This window comes from Pelodiscus sinensis, unplaced genomic scaffold, assembly GCF_049634645.1.
Source record: "Pelodiscus sinensis isolate JC-2024 unplaced genomic scaffold, ASM4963464v1 ctg85, whole genome shotgun sequence".
Taxonomy (NCBI): Eukaryota; Metazoa; Chordata; order Testudines; family Trionychidae; genus Pelodiscus; species Pelodiscus sinensis.
The window spans coordinates 41205-58118 of record NW_027465930.1 but is presented as its reverse complement, the minus strand read 5'-3'; the positions used below and the strand labels follow the sequence as shown (position 1 = coordinate 58118).

At 75.1% G+C, this 16914-nt stretch overlaps 1 protein-coding gene across 1 annotated transcript in view; it reads right to left on the bottom strand.

Annotated features, from left to right (window-relative positions):
• Nucleotides 1-16914, bottom strand: part of MROH1 (maestro heat like repeat family member 1) — a 64878-nt gene that overhangs the window by 6766 nt on the left and 41198 nt on the right. Inside the window, 9 exon segments of the mRNA XM_075916832.1 lie at nt 825-971; nt 1711-1825; nt 2353-2490; nt 11928-12124; nt 12475-12640; nt 12949-13103; nt 13455-13471; nt 13474-13606; nt 15561-15673. Coding sequence (XP_075772947.1) covers nt 825-971; nt 1711-1825; nt 2353-2490; nt 11928-12124; nt 12475-12640; nt 12949-13103; nt 13455-13471; nt 13474-13606; nt 15561-15673 — 1181 coding nt within the window.

The window sequence follows — 16914 nt, the reverse complement described above, 5'->3', positions numbered from 1 at the left end:
TTGGAAGCTGCGTCTATTCGCCTCCCGTCCCAGTAGCGATCGTCTGCCGGGAGGGGAGCTGGGCTTGGCAGGGCCCGCACAGGAACCCCCCGGCCGAGTCTCGGTGCTGCGGGGATCAGACGGCAGGCAGCCGAGCGCAGGGGACAGAGGAAAGGGGCAGGGGGCCACACAGCCAGGTGCTCCAAGGCTGGCCCTGCGGCAGGGGGAGCACCGCCAGGCGCCCCCCAAGGGGGCCGAGCCCCAAGGGCAGACGGTGCCGGGGCAGGCGGACGCCCGAGAGCCCCGCCCGGGCTGGCAATGCAGGGCCGGTGCCGGGCCTTCGGTAGCCAACGGGGCAGGAATTCCCCGGACCCAGCGGGGACCCGCGTCTGGCCTCTCCTTTGTGCACAGCGGCTGGGCTGGCGCCCGGCGGGGGCGGGATCAGGTGGGACGTCCTGGGGGCTGCAGCGCGTGCGCCACAATCTGGGCTTATGGTTTGAGTTAAACCTTCAAGCAACGAGTCAGATGAATCCAGCAGCGCCGGCGGCGTAGAGACAACGGGGGGGGGGGGGGGTGTTACTGCCCCGCTCAGCTCCCTGGGGGCAGCAGGTGGGCGCAGAGCCGGCACCATCCGAAATGCTGCACAGGGGAGCCTGGCCATGCGGGCGGGACAGGCAGGCCCCAGCCAAGCCGAGCTGAGCAGCCTGGCGGGGTGCCGGGCGGGGGGGGGGGGGGGCTGGCGGGGGTGCCGGGCGGGGGGGGCGGGCGGGGGCGGGGCGGGTGGGGGGGGCGGGGGTGCCGGGCGGGGGGGGGCAGGCGGGGGTGCCGGGCGGGGGGGCTCTCACCTTCTCCGGCGAGCCCGCGGAGACGTTGCCCAGCCCGCGCAGAGCCAGCATGCGCACCGCGGTGCAGGGGTCCTTCTGCCGGCCCGTCATGTTGTCCATCATGGACTCCAGCAGGATCAGGTCGCCGGCCGCGCTGCTGCTCAGGAGCTGGAGGGGCCGAGCGCCTGGGTGTGAGGTGAGGCCCCGGCCACAGCTGAGCTCGCACGGCAGGGAGGCCAGAAACGGGCCCCACGACCCCATTCGAGCCCCTGGGGAGCCCTGGCCTGGGGCTTCGGATGGGAGCCCCACACAGGGCCACGGAGACCCCAGGCAGCAGCCCCAGCCCCCGGGAAAGCGTCCAGTGCACCCTGCCCCACGACGGCCTGGCCAGGCCACGGCTCCAGGGTCCATCCCCACTGGGGCAACTGAGCCACCCAGCCCCAGGGGTGGGGAGGTGCCTGCCGACAGGCCCGGCAGGGTCAAGCGGGCTCCCTGGGCAGCATGGGGGGGGCCTGCTCCCAGCACTGGGGAAGGCAGGGGACAGAGGACCTGGGCCCGCCGGGGGAAGCGTGTGTGGGGGGGACAGAGGACCGGGGCCCGCCGGGGGAAGTGTGTGGGGGGGGACAGAGGACCGGGGCCAGCCGGGGGGAAGTGTGGGGGGGGGACAGAGGACCGGGGCCAGCCGGGGGGAAGTGTGGGGGGGGGACAGAGGACCGGGGCCCACCGGGGGAAGTGTGTGGGGGGGGCGGGACAGAGGACCGGGGCCCGCCGGGGGGAGTGTGTGTGGGGGAGGGGGGGGCACAGAGGACCCAGGCCCGCTGGGCTCCCGCGAGCAGGTCTGCGCCGTGCCCTTTGGCGGGGGGCGGGGGAGCCGGTGGGCAGTGCTGCCTCTGGCCCGGCCGCTCACCTCGGCGAGGAAGGCCGTGGCGGTGGCCCGCTGGCTGTCGTACACGCTGCCGAGCATGGGGAAAAGGTTCTTCACGATCCAGGGCAGCTTCGGGCCGGCGTGCCTGGCCATGGCACTGGAACAGAAGGCGGGTTACGCGGCTCCGGCGCCGGACGCGCCGCCACAAGGGTGGGCTCCAGGCCAGGAGATGCTGGAGCTCTCGAGCCTGGTGCGCAGGGGCCAGGAGCCAGGGGAGCCGCCAGCCGCCAGGCCCCTGGGCAGCTCCAGAGCCTGGTGCAGAAGGGAGGGGTGGGGCAGGCAGGCCTGCGGCGCTGGAAGTGGCTTGGGCCGGCCTCAGCAGGAGTCCAGAACAGCCCGGGCAAGGGGAGCCGTGACCCCACGGCCCTCCGATGGGGCTGCAGCCACCCAGCGCCAGCCCGGGCTGGGCAGTTTCCCTGGCTCCTTCCCCGCCCACGGCCAGCCCCGGGCCCCGCGCTGAGCTCCGGCGCCACCCCCAGGCCAGGCCTCCCGCACCACAGCCCTGCCCTCCGCGGCTCTGAGCGCCAATAGCCCTGACGGCTGGGCCCGGGCCGCTCCTGCGTGGCCGTCCCTGGCTTTCTGCTCTGCCCCGGCCCCTCCCCCAGCCCCCGGGAGTCACCCTACCTGGCGAGCAGCGCGACGCCGTCGTGGTGCCCTTCGCAGCTTTTCAGCAGCTCCCAGCCTCCGGCGCTGTCCACGCACCTCGCTGCCTCCTCCCCGCCCCCGCGGCTCAGCATGGCCCGCAGCGTCTCCACGGCACAGCTGGCAGAGAGAGCGGCGGTCGGAGACGGCCGGGGCGGGGGCGCGTTGGCTGGAGCCAGTCCGGCACCCCCCCCGTGCGGTTCCAGCGACCCGAGAGGGACGGGGGAGGCCCGGCGCTCCAGAGGGGGCGCACGAGCAGCGCTTGGGTCGGGAGCGTTTCGCTGCCAGCAGGGCCAGGCCGGGAGCCGCGCGCTGCCCAGTGCCCGCCGTGGCGGGATCTCAGCCCTGGACAAGGCAGAGGCCCGTGGGCCCCAGCGCCCAAGGAACCCAAAATCCCAGGGAACGCAAAGCGGCGAGGCAGCCGCCCCGCCGGGCTCGGAGGAGGGAAACACGGCGCCCGCAGAGCTCCTGGGCACTGGACCGGCCCGGCGCTGCCCTCGCCTCGGGCTGCAAGCGTGTAACTGCCCCCCCCCCCCCCAGCCACAGCGCGGGGCCTCCGGGGCCATCCTGAACTCTGACAGGAGGGAGGGAATTCGGCAGAGCTAGGACACCGTCTGCCCCACGGAAAGTCCGGGGCTCAGTGCAGCCCGGTGGCTCCCAGCAGGGACCAGCCTTGGGCCACGCGACTGCACGCGGGACCCGCCAGGGAGCAGCACAAGGCCAGCAGCCTGGCAACTGCCGGGGAGAGCCCGGCCAAAGGATCCTCCAACTCCCGTCGCACCCTGCTGCCGTGCCGGGGGCCAGCCCTGCCGTGGTGGGGCCAGCGGAGGCGCTGGGACCCCTCCTGCCACGGCCCCCACTGGCCCTAGAGCGGGGAGGGGCCGGCAGGACCCAGCACTGTGCAGATCGGCCCTGGCAGGTGTGTCCAGCCTGCTCTTCCATCGCTCCGGAGAGTCCACCACCCCCCGGCAACGTATCCCAGGGTTTCACCACCCGACAGGCAGGAAGTTTCTCCTAACGTCCAACCTCAACCTCCCTGGCTGCAGTTTAAGCCCCTTGCTGCTTGTCCTGTGCTCAGAGGCCAAGGGGAACAAGTTTTCTCCCTCCCCTTTTAGATACTGAAAACCGCTCTCATGTCCCCTGTCTCCTTTCCAAACTGAACCAGCCCAGTTCCTTCAGCCTCCCTCCTCGCTCCTGTTCTCTGGCCTTTCCTCATTCTCGTTGCTCTTCCCTGGACCCTCCCCAGTTTCTCCCCATCTTTCTGGAAATGCGGGGCCCAGAACCGGACACCAGACTCCCACTGGGGCCCAGCCAGCGCAGAGCCGAGCGGGAGAACGACCCCTCGCGTCTTGCTCACACTCCTGTTAATCCAGCCCAGAATCACGTTCGCCCCCCCCCCCCCCCCCAGTCTCACTGTTGGCTCCTATCTAGCTTGCGGCTCACTGACCCCCAGATCCCTTTCCGTGATTCCTTCCTAGTGCTCACAGCAGCCTTGGGACACGAGAGCCCGTGAATCGCACGAGGACCCAGGCTGTCTCTGAGCTTGCAGCCAGGCGCAGACACCGCACCACATGGCGGCAGCTGCCTTGCAGCTGAAGCCCCCAGGAAATGGGCTGCAGAACGCGAGCGGCCCGGTGCACACGAGGAGTCCCCACGTCTTCTCGGCCAGGGACGGCGCGTCGGGGACGTGATCCGCCAGCCAGGAGAACGGGGGGGTTTATTGCTTCTCCGAGGCACAGCCCGGCCCGGGTTCCACGGGCATCGGAGTGAGGGGCCGGCGGCCTCACAGCCCTTGGGGGGGTCCACAGGCCCCTGAACCCCCAGCACTCGGCTCAGTCTCCTCTCTTCCTGATTGCCCCGCCCAGCCTGCCCCTTCTCCCAACCACCGGACCCCCCAGGCAGCCCCCCCCGTCCTTTGTTTCAACCCGCCCCCGGCTGGGCCATTGTCTATGGTTGGGCCGTGCTACAGACACCGGCCAGGGGTCACCCCCAGCCCACCCGGCGACCAGGGAACGCCCAGCAGAGCGGGCCCCAGGCCACACAAGTGAACAGCCCCCCCGCTACCATGGCCTGCGCGGTGAGGGGAGGGACGTGCAGGCCGGCGACCTCGCAGCCTAGTTCCCGCGATGCCAGCGCCGGGCCCGCCCGTTTCTACCCCCCAGCGTGCACCTCGGCACCTGCCAGCGGGCGCAACGCGGGCGCCGGGCCCTGGGGCAGCGTGTCCGGCCGGAGACGTCCCATCGGGGGGTTAGGCCAAAGTCCTAGGTACATGCGGGGCCGGTGCACTCAGGGCCGGCTCCCACGCGCTGCCCATCGGGGTCCCCAGTGCTCACTGCTCTTCGCGGGCACTGCCACCCCGAGAGCACCTCTCCCACCCCCGGCCGGAGGGGAACCGGGACCGGCTGCTGGCCAGCTCTGAGCCACAGGAGCCGCCCGACCGCTGAGCTGCTGCAACCCGAGCAGCAGTCGGGGCCGAGCCGAGCCCGGGGACTTGTGTCAAGCAGCCGTTTTCCTAGCGCGCGGGCAATTGGCTGGGATCTTGCGCGCTCCGTTTTGTGCTGATCTAGCAGTGGAAGAGGCGCGTGGCGCTGGATGGGGCCAGTCCACACAGGGGTCCCACGAGGGGCGTGCGCCTCCGTGTCAGCGCCATGCTGAGCTCCCGGCCCACGCTAGGAAACGTACGTGCAAATGGACAGCCGGTGCGTTAACCCTGATCCCCCCTCAGCCAGCCACCAGCTCGCCCAAGCTGCAAGCCCGGTAACAAGGAGCCGGCTGCGGGCCAGGCAGCCGTACGAGCCCAGCCCGGGCTGGCCTTCCCGCGCCCTCGGAGCCCCACACGGGGCTGGAGGCCCAGGGCTGCACCGTGGCCAGTCTTGCAGCGCAGCCCCGAGCGCGCCGAGCAGGGTGCAAGGAGAGCCTGGCACACCCAACGTGGCTTTCCCGAGTCGGGCCCGCAGCCAGCGGCTGCCTCCCGGTGCAGGGTGCTCGCTGGAGGCCAAGGGCCCTGGAGCCTTCCCAATGGACAAGGCGAAGGAGACCCAGTCGTGCCGGGGACTGGCCCGGGCGATACCGACCCAGCACTGACCCCGTTTCCCCCCGGAGGCAAGGGGCGGGCGCAGAGGAGTCTCAGCAGAACGCCCCTCCTGGGGCCGCAGGAGCCGGCGCAGGGGGCCAGGCAGCAGCTGCGAAGGGGGAGAGCCGACCTAGGCCAGGCGCTGGAGGTAGCTGGGGAGACCTGGCCCATCCCCGGCCCTGCTGCCAGACGGGCTCTGGAGGCACCTGCAGCCTTGGCACAGCAGGCCTGGGCACCACCCCGCGGGCACCCCCTGCCCCACAGAAGCTGACGCCCAAATCCGTCTGTCGGTCTCTGCGGTGCCCACTGGCCTCCCCGCTCTCCAGGGCCCCGGGACGGACGCGCGTCTCTTCGGAGCCCGACCCCCTTAGGCTGCGTGCAAAGGACTCGGGGGGACGTCACCGTGCTCCAGCCACACGGCCGCTACTGGTCCCCGGCGCCAGAGCCCTGCCGCTGGGCCAGCCCGTCAACGGGGGGGTGGGGGCCGTAGCGCACAAGCGCTGCCGGACGTGGGGCAGCCCCTCGGGGAAGGCAGGACGCCTCCCCACCCCCCGAGCTCACTGAACCGCAGAGACCCAGAGCTGCAGTGCAACAGTGACCTGTACGGCCTCCGGCGCCCACCCGCCAGAGCACTGTGCTCCAGGCCCCCCAGCGCCCGGACGGACGAGCGCGTGCAGGATCCAGGCCCCCCGGCGCCCGGACGGACGAGCGCGTGCAGGATCCAGGCCCCCCGGCGTGTGCTCCAGGGTCCTCAGGGACGCAGGGGAGGGGCCGTTCCTGCTCAATAGACCTGGACCTGCCTGTGGCCCTCGGCACTAGCGCCTGGAGGGTCTGGCCAAGTGCTCTGCCCCACAGGCCCGAGGGGCCGGCCCTGGCCTGCCACAGAGCGGGGCTGGGGGCCAGTTTAACACCGGAGCCCTGTGGCCGGGGCCCCCACTGCCCAGGGGCCGGCCTTGGGGGCAGAGCTGCAGTTTCTGGCGGCTCCCCCTCCCTCCCTGGGAGGCCCCCGCGCGCCAAGTCCCGCTCAGTGCTCCTCCTGCTGCGGTGGGCCGGGGGCTGCGGGGAGGAGGGAGAGCGCGGAGAGAACAGGCCGTCCTGGCGCGCCCGGCCAAAGCCGCAAAGCCCGAGGCTCGGCCGCTCCAGGACCCGGGGTCACGGATCCGGTGGCCTCCTGCCCTGGAGCGGAGCCCCCCCTCGGGCGCCGCCAGGAGGAGGGACAGGCTTGCCTTCAGCCCGGAGCCCGCGCTGGGGAGCTGCGGAACATGTGCTCCGAATCAAAGGCTCATCAGCCGGGCGCCAGCGCAACGGCCTGTTTCCATTCCTTACGGCTCGGGGCTGGAGCCGCTACCAGAGGGACTGGGGGCAGCGCTCCAAGCGGAGCAGGGCCCCCGCACGACAGGCTGCAGCCAGCGCAGTGGCACCCGCAGGTGCCCACCCGGGCGCCAGGCAGCCCCCCACCCCCCGGGCAAACCTGAGCCCCTTGCCGGGGCTGCTCCGGCGCCCAGCTCACCCCCATCCAGCAGCATCGCCCTCGGGCCAAGGAGGGTTCTGCACCTTCGGCTGCAGCCGCCACCCTGGCCCAGGACCCACCCCCCACGGCGGCAATGGGGGCAGCCGCAGGGGGCGAGTTTAGAGCCTCGTTTCTCTGCCGCACGGCCTGGTTCCCAGAATGCTGACGGTGCAGCGGCAGGGCCCTGCGTCGGACGCTGCCACTGGGCGCACGGCTCTTCGCACGGCCCACATGGGGCAGCCAGGGGGGGCACAGCCGGCCAACGGGGGGGCCCGCGTCAGACCGACAGCCGGGGGGGGGGCGCACAGCCGGCCAACGGGGGGACCCGCGTCAGACCGACAGCCGGGGGGGGGGCGCACAGCCGGCCAACGGGGGGGCCCGCGTCAGACCGACAGCCGGGGGGGGGCGCACAGCCGGCCAACGGGGGGGCCCGCGTCAGACCGACAGCCGGGGGGGGCCACAGCCGGCCAACGGGGGGGCCCGCGTCAGACCGACAGCCGGGGGGGGGCGCACAGCCGGCCAACGGGGGGGCCCGCGTCAGACCGACAGCCGGGGGGGGCGCACAGCCGGCCAACGGGGGGGCCCGCGTCAGACCGACAGCCGGGGGGGGGCGCACAGCCGGCCAACGGGGGGGCCCGCGTCAGACCGACAGCCGGGGGGGGCGCACAGCCGGCCAACGGGGGGGGGCCCGCGTCAGACCGACAGCCGGGGGGGGGGCGCACAGCCGGCCAACGGGGGGGGCCGCGTCAGACCGACAGCCGGGGGGGGGGCGCACAGCCGGCCAACGGGGGGGCCCGCGTCAGACCGACAGCCGGGGGGGGCGCACAGCCGGCCAACGGGGGGGCCCGCGTCAGACCGACAGCCGGGGGGGGGCGCACAGCCGGCCAACGGGGGGGCCCGCGTCAGACCGACAGCCGGGGGGGGGCGCACAGCCGCCAACGGGGGGGGCCGCGTCAGACCGACAGCCGGGGGGGGGGCGCACAGCCGGCCAACGGGGGGGGCCGCGTCAGACCGACAGCCGGGGGGGGGCGCACAGCCGGCCAACGGGGGGGCCCGCGTCAGACCGACAGCCGGGGGGGGGGCGCACAGCCGGCCAACGGGGGGGCCCGCGTCAGACCGACAGCCGGGGGGGGGGCGCACAGCCGGCCAACGGGGGGGGCCCGCGTCAGACCGACAGCCGGGGGGGGGGCGCACAGCCGGCCAACGGGGGGGCCCGCGTCAGACCGACAGCCGGGGGGGGGGCGCACAGCCGGCCAACGGGGGGGCCCGCGTCAGACCGACAGCCGGGGGGGGGGGGGGGCGCACAGCCGGCCAACGGGGGGGCCCGCGTCAGACCGACAGCCGGGGGGGGCGCACAGCCGGCCAACGGGGGGCCCGCGTCAGACCGACAGCCGGGGGGGGGCGCACAGCCGGCCAACGGGGGGCCCGCGTCAGACCGACAGCCGGGGGGGGGCGCACAGCCGGCCAACGGGGGGGCCCGCGTCAGACCGACAGCCGGGGGGGGCACAGCTGGGCCAACGGGGGGGCCCGCATCAGACCGACAGCCGGGGGGGGCACAGCCGGCCAACGGGGGGGCCCGCGTCAGACCGACAGCCGGGGGGGGCACAGCCGGCCAACGGGGGGGCCCGCGTCAGACCGACAGCCGGGGGGGGGGCGCACAGCCGGCCAACGGGGGGGCCCGCGTCAGACCGACAGCCGGGGGGGGGGCGCACAGCCGGCCAACGGGGGGGCCCGCGTCAGACCGACAGCCGGGGGGGGGCGCACAGCCGGCCAACGGGGGGCCCGCGTCAGACCGACAGCCGGGGGGGGGCGCACAGCCGGCCAACGGGGGGGCCCGCGTCAGACCGACAGCCGGGGGGGGCACAGCTGGGCCAACGGGGGGGCCCGCATCAGACCGACAGCCGGGGGGGGCACAGCCGGCCAACGGGGGGGCCCGCGTCAGACCGACAGCCGGGGGGGGCACAGCCGGCCAACGGGGGGGCCCGCATCAGACCGACAGCCGGGGGGGGGCACAGCCGGCCAACGGGGGGCCCGCGTCAGACCGACAGCCGGGGGGGGCCCGCGTCAGACCGACAGCGGGGGGGGGCACAGCTGGGCCAACGGGGGGGCCCGCGTCAGACCGACAGCCGGGGGGGGCACAGCCGGCCAACGGGGGGGCCCACGTCAGACCGACAGCCGGGGGGGGCACAGCTGGGCCAACGGGGGGGCCCGCGTCAGACCGACAGCCGGGGGGGGCACAGCTGGGCCAACGGAGGGGCCCGCGTCAGACCGACAGCCGGGGGGGGCACAGCCGGCCAACGGGGGGGCCCACGTCAGACCGACAGCCGGGGGGGGCCCGCGTCAGACCGACAGCCGGGGGGGGCACAGCTGGGCCAACGGGGGGGGCCCGCGTCAGACCGACAGCCGGGGGGGGCACAGCTGGGCCAACGGAGGGGCCCACGTCAGACCGACAGCCGGGGGGGGCACAGCTGGGCCAACGGAGGGGCCCACGTCAGACCGACAGCCGGGGGGGGCACAGCTGGGCCAACGGAGGGGCCCGCGTCAGACCGACAGCCGGGGGGGGCACAGCTGGGCCAACGGGGGGGCCCGCGTCAGACCGACAGCCGGGGGGGGCACAGCCGGCCAACGGGGGGGCCCACGTCAGACCGACAGCCGGGGGGGGCACAGCCGGCCAACGGGGGGGCCCACGTCAGACCGACAGCCGGGGGGGGCACAGCCGGCCAACGGAGGGGCCCGCGTCAGACCGACAGCCGGGGGGGGCACAGCTGGGCCAACGGGGGGGCCCGCGTCAGACCGACAGCCGGGGGGGGCACAGCTGGGCCAACGGAGGGGCCCGCGTCAGACCGACAGCCGGGGGGGGGCACAGCTGGGCCAACGGGGGGGCCCGCGTCAGACCGACAGCCGGGGGGCGCACAGCCGGCCAACGGGGGGGGGGGCGCACAGCCGGCCAACGGGGGGGGCCGCGTCAGACCGACAGCCAGGGGGGGCACAGCTGGCCAACGGGGGGGCCCGCGTCAGACCGACAGGCAGGCAAGTCACAGCAGCGGCCCCGGGCCGTGCCGGCTGCTCTGGGATGCGGGAAGGAGAGGCCGGCCATCAACAGCCTCTCGCCCTCCACCCGATGCCACGGCCCCAGCCCGCCCCCCGAGGAGGTTACAGAAGCTCCCGGCAGGCCCTGCCCGGTGTGTACGGCTCCGCCATGGCTGCAGGGAGGGGACTCGGCGCCGGGCCCTGCAGGCGTGAGCGGGACGCGGACCCTCTTCAACCAGCCCAATGGGCAGCTGCCCTGCCCCGGCTTTGCCGTCAGGCTCCCGAGAGCCTCCTGCGCAGCATTCGGCCACTGGGACACGGAGGCCAGGCCCAGCCACGCCCAGGAGCCCTGCCCACCGGACGCCAAGGGCTGGTCTACGCGGCTCTGAGCGATGCCCACTTGGTTCGCGGGCCCGGCCGAGCCCACAGGACAGGGATGCGCCAGGCCTTGCTCCGTCACTCACCAGCACTGCCCACGCAGGACGCTTGCCACAGCCGACCCAGCGACAGCCACGCCGAGCGGCTCGGTCCCAGACCGCAGCCTCACAGGAGCCAGCAGAGCGCCCGAGCACCAAGCCCCCTGGGCTGAACGGACAAGACAGCCAAGTGTCCCTGGGCAGCGTGGACCCGTGAGCTGGCGGAGCAGGAATCTGAGCCAAGCTGGAAGGGAACCGGCCCACCAGCCACAGGCAGGCTGAGCAGGAAGGGGGCGAGCGAGGCCTGACTCACACAGGAGCCATCGCGCACCCACACGGGGCCAAGCCGGAGCAGATGGCTCACAAGCAGCAGCAATTCAACCTGGGCCTCATCTCCGCCACAGGACTCCGAGGCCACGGCTCAACGCTGGGACAAGAACGGACCCAGCCAGGCTCTCGGCCAGCGGGGGAGTCACGCACGGGCCCGTACTCAGCCACTCCGAAGCCCGGGGCTCAGGCTGCCGTGGCCACAGGCTCTCTCCTCGCCCACCGGGCCCTCCACCCCCTCCCCCTCTGACCAGGCCCCCAGCCCTGCCCCCGCTGGCCAGTGATAAAGGTCCTTGGCCAGCTCGAGGGTGGCGCAAGATTTCAGCAGGGAGCCAGCTCAGCCCGGAGCCAGCTGAGCCCGGAGCCGAGGGGCTCTGACGCCCTCTAGTGGCGCCAAGGGCTTTGTGCAGCGCAGCCCAGGAGCGGGACCCTCAGCCGGGGCCGGGACCCGCAGGAGCCGCTGCACAGCGAGCACCGAACGTCTGTCAATGCCGGGCCCCTCTGTCCCACCGCCAGCTCCGACCTCGGCTGGGGCAGAGCGCCCTGAGCTGGGCCGGAGGAAGCGGACCCACCGTGGAGGCAGCGGGAAGGGGCACTCGCCCCCCACCAGCAGGGCACCCACGGCCCAGCCTAGCCCAGGCGCGAGAGCCATCGCGTAGCGTCACGAATGCGCCGAGCGCCGCGGCTTGGCAGCCTCTCCGTGGCGCTCACCACGCGCCCACAAGCCCCTCACACAGACAAGCGGCCCACAGCTGCCCAGCAGCCTCCCGCCGGGCCCAGCACAACTGCAGCCTGGGGACCAGAGCTGCCTTTCCAGCTGGGTCGTCAGCAGCTCCCTGCCCCGCGCCAGAGCCAGGGCAGAGCCGACACCCGAAGGGGCAGGCTGAGGCCAGAGTCGGGAGCCGCCTGCCAGCTCCCCTGGCGCTGGGGGGGAGGCAGGTCGGCCAGTCAGAAGGGCCCCACGGCCGCAGCGTGGCTCCAGGCCGGCAGATGCTCGCCCAGCAGCCGGAGGGGCCGCGAGACGGCGACTAAAGCGACGGGGCAGGAGGAGCCGGGGCCCTTGAGCCCGCAGCGACGCCCGAACGGAGCGGGGACCGACCCCTGGCAGGGGGCGTAGGCCGGAGCTGAGCACGGCCGGGGGCGGAGGCTGCTCCCTGACCAGGGACCCGATAGAACACAACAGCGCCACAGGGCTCGGTACCTGCAGGGGTCCAGGGCTCCGGGCGCGTGGCTCCGGCCGGCGCTCCTCCTCTCCTTGGCCTGCAGCTCCTTGGGGAGCTGGACCCCCACGGTGCAGCTGACGCGCATGAGGAGAGCCACGAAGAGGTGCGGGTAGAGCCCCAGCACGGCTGGCCCCGACTCGGGAACAGACAGGAGCTCGTGCAGGGCGCACGTGGCCTGGAGAGAGGGGGGATTAGGGGGCTCCCCTCCCGGCTAGGACCCGCAGGGGTCTCCTGAGGCAAGGAGCCGGCTCGGAGCTAGCGACAGCCCCTGCCCGGCTTTGGCAGCCAGACAACCCCCCAAACCGCTGCTCAAAACCGGCCTGTTGTCCAGGAGGGAACCGCCCAGCCGGCCCCGGGGCGGGGACCCAAGAGCTTGGCTGGTGCCTGCCCTGGCGCACAGCGCGGGGCCCTGCTCTGGCCGAGGCACAGCCCATGCCAGGCCCAGGGAAGGGAAGGGAAGGGCGGGGCAATCCGCTCGTCCCGGCCCGGTGGCTCAGCCCAGCTGGAGGGCAGCACGACGCTCACCGCGAGAGGCTGGGGGGTCGCGACGCGCTCGCAGCTGCTGCTCAGCAGGAAGGATCTGGCCTCCTTGTACGGGACGTCCCGGTTCGCCTTGTCCAGGAGCAGCTCCAGGATCTGCGAGGTGAGGGCCGGCTCCACGGCCAGGGCCTTCCACATGGCGCAGGTGTGGCTGGGTGGGAGCAGCAGGAGGTTAGTGCAGGGCGGTTCGCGGGGGACAGCTGGGTCAGTGCAGAGATCCGGGGGGGGGGCTCCGCCCGCAGCAGCGAGGGGCCGTGGGCTCGCCCCATGGGGGTGTGAGACCCCACGGCCGGGGCGCTCCAGGGGCATGGCCTGCAGCACCGCCCAGGCCAGGGGCCTCCAGGCTGCCACACCCCGGGCAGGGGCAGGGGCAGGGGCAGGGGCAGGGGCAGGGGCAGGGGCAGGGGCAGGGGCAGGGGCAGGGGCAGGGCCCCCGGGTGCCAGGGCGCGAGCCGGTACCTGTCGAAGGGCAGGGGGCTGCTCAGCAGGCTGGACACAACCGCGGCCGTGTGCTGGGAGGCCAGGATGTACACGCTCTGCTGCATCGCCTTGTGCACGTGCTCCGCGGCCAGCGCCTGCAGCCTGCTGCGAATCTCGCCCAGGAGCACGGGCACCTGCGGGCGAGAGGGAGCCGGGATGAGGCTCAGCCCGGGCAGCAGGGGGGCCCCGCGCCAGCCCCGGCCCGGCCAGCGAGCACCGTCCGGGGACCTCTCCCGGGGCGGGGACCAGAGCCAGCTGGCAGCCCCAGAAGGACAGGAAAGCCCGGCCCCCGGACCAGGCGCCTGCCAGCTCCCTCCGCTGCCACCTGCCCAGCCGGCCACAGGCCAGTCGCACCTGGCGGCGCCGGCCGGCAACGAGCCCCGGGCGGGCTGCTGGAGCTGGAGCCAAGGCCCCGCGAAGGGGGCGCACGGCCCAGCAGGAGCCAGCTCCCTTCTCCCGCACGGCAGGGGAACCGGGCCCGTTACCTTCTCCAGCAGCACGGCCCCCGCTCCTTCAGCAGGGCGTTGGCCATGACGGCCGCTGCCCGGGAGCAGTTCTGGTCGGGGTCCGCCAGCCCCTCCAACATCATGAGCAGCAGGCTCAGCAGCTGCTCCGGCGGGAGGCGCTTCCCTATCACCTGCCGGAGGGAGAGGCTGCGCTGAGAACCGCTCCTCCAGCGCCCGGCCCCCCTGCCCGGCCCCCCCCAAAACACAGCCCACCCGGGCCCCCCCAAACAGCCCGTCTGGGCCCCCCCGCCTGGCCCCCCCAAACACAGCCCACCCGGGCCCCCCCAAACAGCCCGTCTGGGCCCCCCCGCCCGGCCCCCCAAACATAGCCCGCCCGGCCCCCCCAAACAGCCCGTCTGGGCCCCCCCGCCGGCCCCCCCCAAACACAGCCCACCCGGGCCCCCCCAAACAGCCCGTCTGGGCCCCCCCGCCCGGCCCCCCCAAACATAGCCCACCCGGGCCCCCCCAAACAGCCCGTCTGGGCCCCCCCGCCCGGCCCCCCCAAACATAGCCCGCCCGGCCCCCCCAAACAGCCCGTCTGGCCCCCCCGCCCGGCCCCCCCCAAACACAGCCCACCCGGGCCCCCCCAAACAGCCCGTCTGGGCCCCCCCGCCCGGCCCCCCCAAACATAGCCCACCCGGGCCCCCCCAAACAGCCCGTCTGGGCCCCCCCGCCCGGCCCCCCAAACATAGCCCACCCGGGCCCCCCCAAACAGCCCGTCTGGGCCCCCCCGCCCGGCCCCCCCAAACATAGCCCACCCGGGCCCCCCCAAACACAGCCCACCCGGGCCCCCCTGCCCAGCTCCCCCCAAACACAGCCCACCCGGGCCCCCCCCAAACAGCCCGTCTGGGCCCCCCCGCCCGGCCCCCCCCAAACACAGCCCACCCGGGCCCCCCCAAACAGCCCGTCTGGGCCCCCCCGCCCGGCCCCCCCCAAACACAGCCCACCCGGGCCCCCCCAAACAGCCCGTCTGGGCCCCCCCGCCCGGCCCCCCCAAACATAGCCCACCGGGCCCCCCCAAACACAGCCCACCCGGGCCCCCCTGCCCAGCTCCCCCCAAACATAGCCCACCCGGGCCCCCCCAAACAGCCCGTCTGGGCCCCCCCGCCCGGCTCCCCCCAAACACAGCCCACCCGGGCCCCCCCAAACAGCCCGTCTGGGCCCCCCCGCCCGGCTCCCCCCAAACACAGCCCACCCGGGCCCCCCTGCCCAGCTACCCCCAAACATAGCCCACCCGGGCCTCCCCAAACAGCCCGTCTGGGCCCCCCTGCCCAGCTCCCCCAAACACAGCCCACCCGGGCCCCCCCAAACAGCCCGTCTGGGCCCCCCCGCCCGGCCCCCCCAAACATAGCCCACCCGGGCCCCCCCAAACACAGCCCACACGGGCCCCCCTGCCCAGCTCCCCCCAAACATAGCCCACCCGGGCCCCCCCAAACAGCCCGTCTGGGCCCCCCCCGCCCGGCTCCCCCCAAACACAGCCCACCCGGGCCCCCCCAAACAGCCCGTCTGGGCCCCCCCGCCCGGCTCCCCCCAAACACAGCCCACCCGGGCCCCCCCAAACAGCCCGTCTGGGCCCCCCCCGCCAGCTCCCCCCAAACACAGCCCACAGGGCCACCTCAACACCCACCCAGCCTCCTGCCGCCTGGCCCCGCCCTCAAACGCAGCCCACTTGGGCCATGTCAGCCCCCGTCCCCCCCCCGCCCCACTGTTAGCGGGAAGGGCCTGATCCTGCTCTCGCCGGCCCCACTGCACAGACGGGGGAGGGACCAGTGGGGAGAGCAGCGCCCCCGGGCTAGCCCAGCAGTGACAGCGGCGAACGGACCCTGCCGAGTTGCCCGGGGGCCGGAGAGGGTTCGGTTCCCTCCGCCAGCAGCTCGGCCACGAGGGCCGGGCGCTCCCCCGCAGGCTGGGCCGTTCCTGGGGCCCCGCGGCAGGGCGTCCCCCGCGCCGAGCGGCAGGGCACCGCTCCCGGGACACCCCTCGTTAGGGGGACGCGTGCCGGGGCGGAGCCCGTTCCCGGGGGGCAGGGCTGGCTGTGCTGGACACCAGCGAAAGCCCCCCCCTCGCCCCCCGGCCCCACCTCACCATGGCGATGTCGTAGCAGGTGTTGAAGAGGACGGTGAAGTCGGGGTCCTCCAGGCCTTTCTTCAGGGCCGTCAGCCTCTCCACCACCTCGTCCCGGTGATCGTGGGCGAACCCTGCACGAGCCAGGCCGCTCAGCTCCGACTCCCTCCCCTCCCTCCGCAGGGCCGCCAGAGCCGGGCCACGCGGGCGAAGGGACTCGCGCCCACGCCCCGGCCAGCCCCCAGGGCGACTCCCTCCCCGCCCTCCGCAGGGCCGCCAGAGCCGGGCCACGCGGGCGAAGCGACTCGCGCCCACGCCCCGGCCAGCCCCCAGGGCGACTCCCTCCCCGCCCTCCGCAGGGCCGCCGGAGCCGGGCCACGCGGGCGAAGCGACTCGCGCCCACGCCCCGGCCAGCCCCCAGGGCGACTCCCTCCCCTCCCTCCGCAGGGCCGCCAGAGCCGGGCCACGCGGGCGAAGCGACTCGCGCCCACGCCCCGGCCAGCCCCCAGGGCGACTCCCTCCCCTCCCTCCGCAGGGCCGCCAGAGCCGGGCCACGCGGGCGAAGCGACTCGCGCCCACGCCCCGGCCAGCCCCCAGGGCGACTCCCTCCCCCCCCGCCCTCCGCAGGGCCGCCAGAGCCGGGCCACGCGGGCGAAGGGACTCGCGCCCACGCCCCGGCCAGCCCCCAGGGCGACTCCCTCCCCGCCCTCCGCAGGGCCGCCAGAGCCGGGCCACGCGGGCGAAGCGACTCGCGCCCACGCCCCGGCCAGCCCCCAGGGCGACTCCCTCCCCGCCCTCCGCAGGGCCGCCGGAGCCGGGCCACGCGGGCGAAGCGACTCGCGCCCACGCCCCGGCCAGCCCCCAGGGCGACTCCCTCCCCTCCCTCCGCAGGGCCGCCAGAGCCGGGCCACGCGGGCGAAGCGACTCGCGCCCACGCCCTGGCCAGCCCCCAGGGCGACTCCCTCCCCTCCCTCCGCAGGGCCGCCAGAGCCAGGCCACGCGGGCGAAGCGACTCGCGCCCACGCCCCGGCCAGCCCCCAGGGCGACTCCCTCCCCCCCCGCCCTCCGCAGGGCCGCCAGAGCCGGGCCACGCGGGCGAAGGGACTCGCGCCCACGCCCCGGCCAGCCCCCAGGGCGACTCCCTCCCCGCCCTCCGCAGGGCCGCCAGAGCCGGGCCACGCGGGCGAAGCGACTCGCGCCCACAGCCCCGGCCAGCCCCCAGGGCGACTCCCTCCCCCCCCCCCGCCCTCCGCAGGGCCGCCAGAGCCAGGCCACGCGGGCGAAGCGACTCGCGCCCACGCCCCGGCCAGCCCCCAGGGCGACTCCCAGCCCCAGCCCCTCGGGGCGCGTGGGCAAGTCCCCCGCCAGGCCCCAC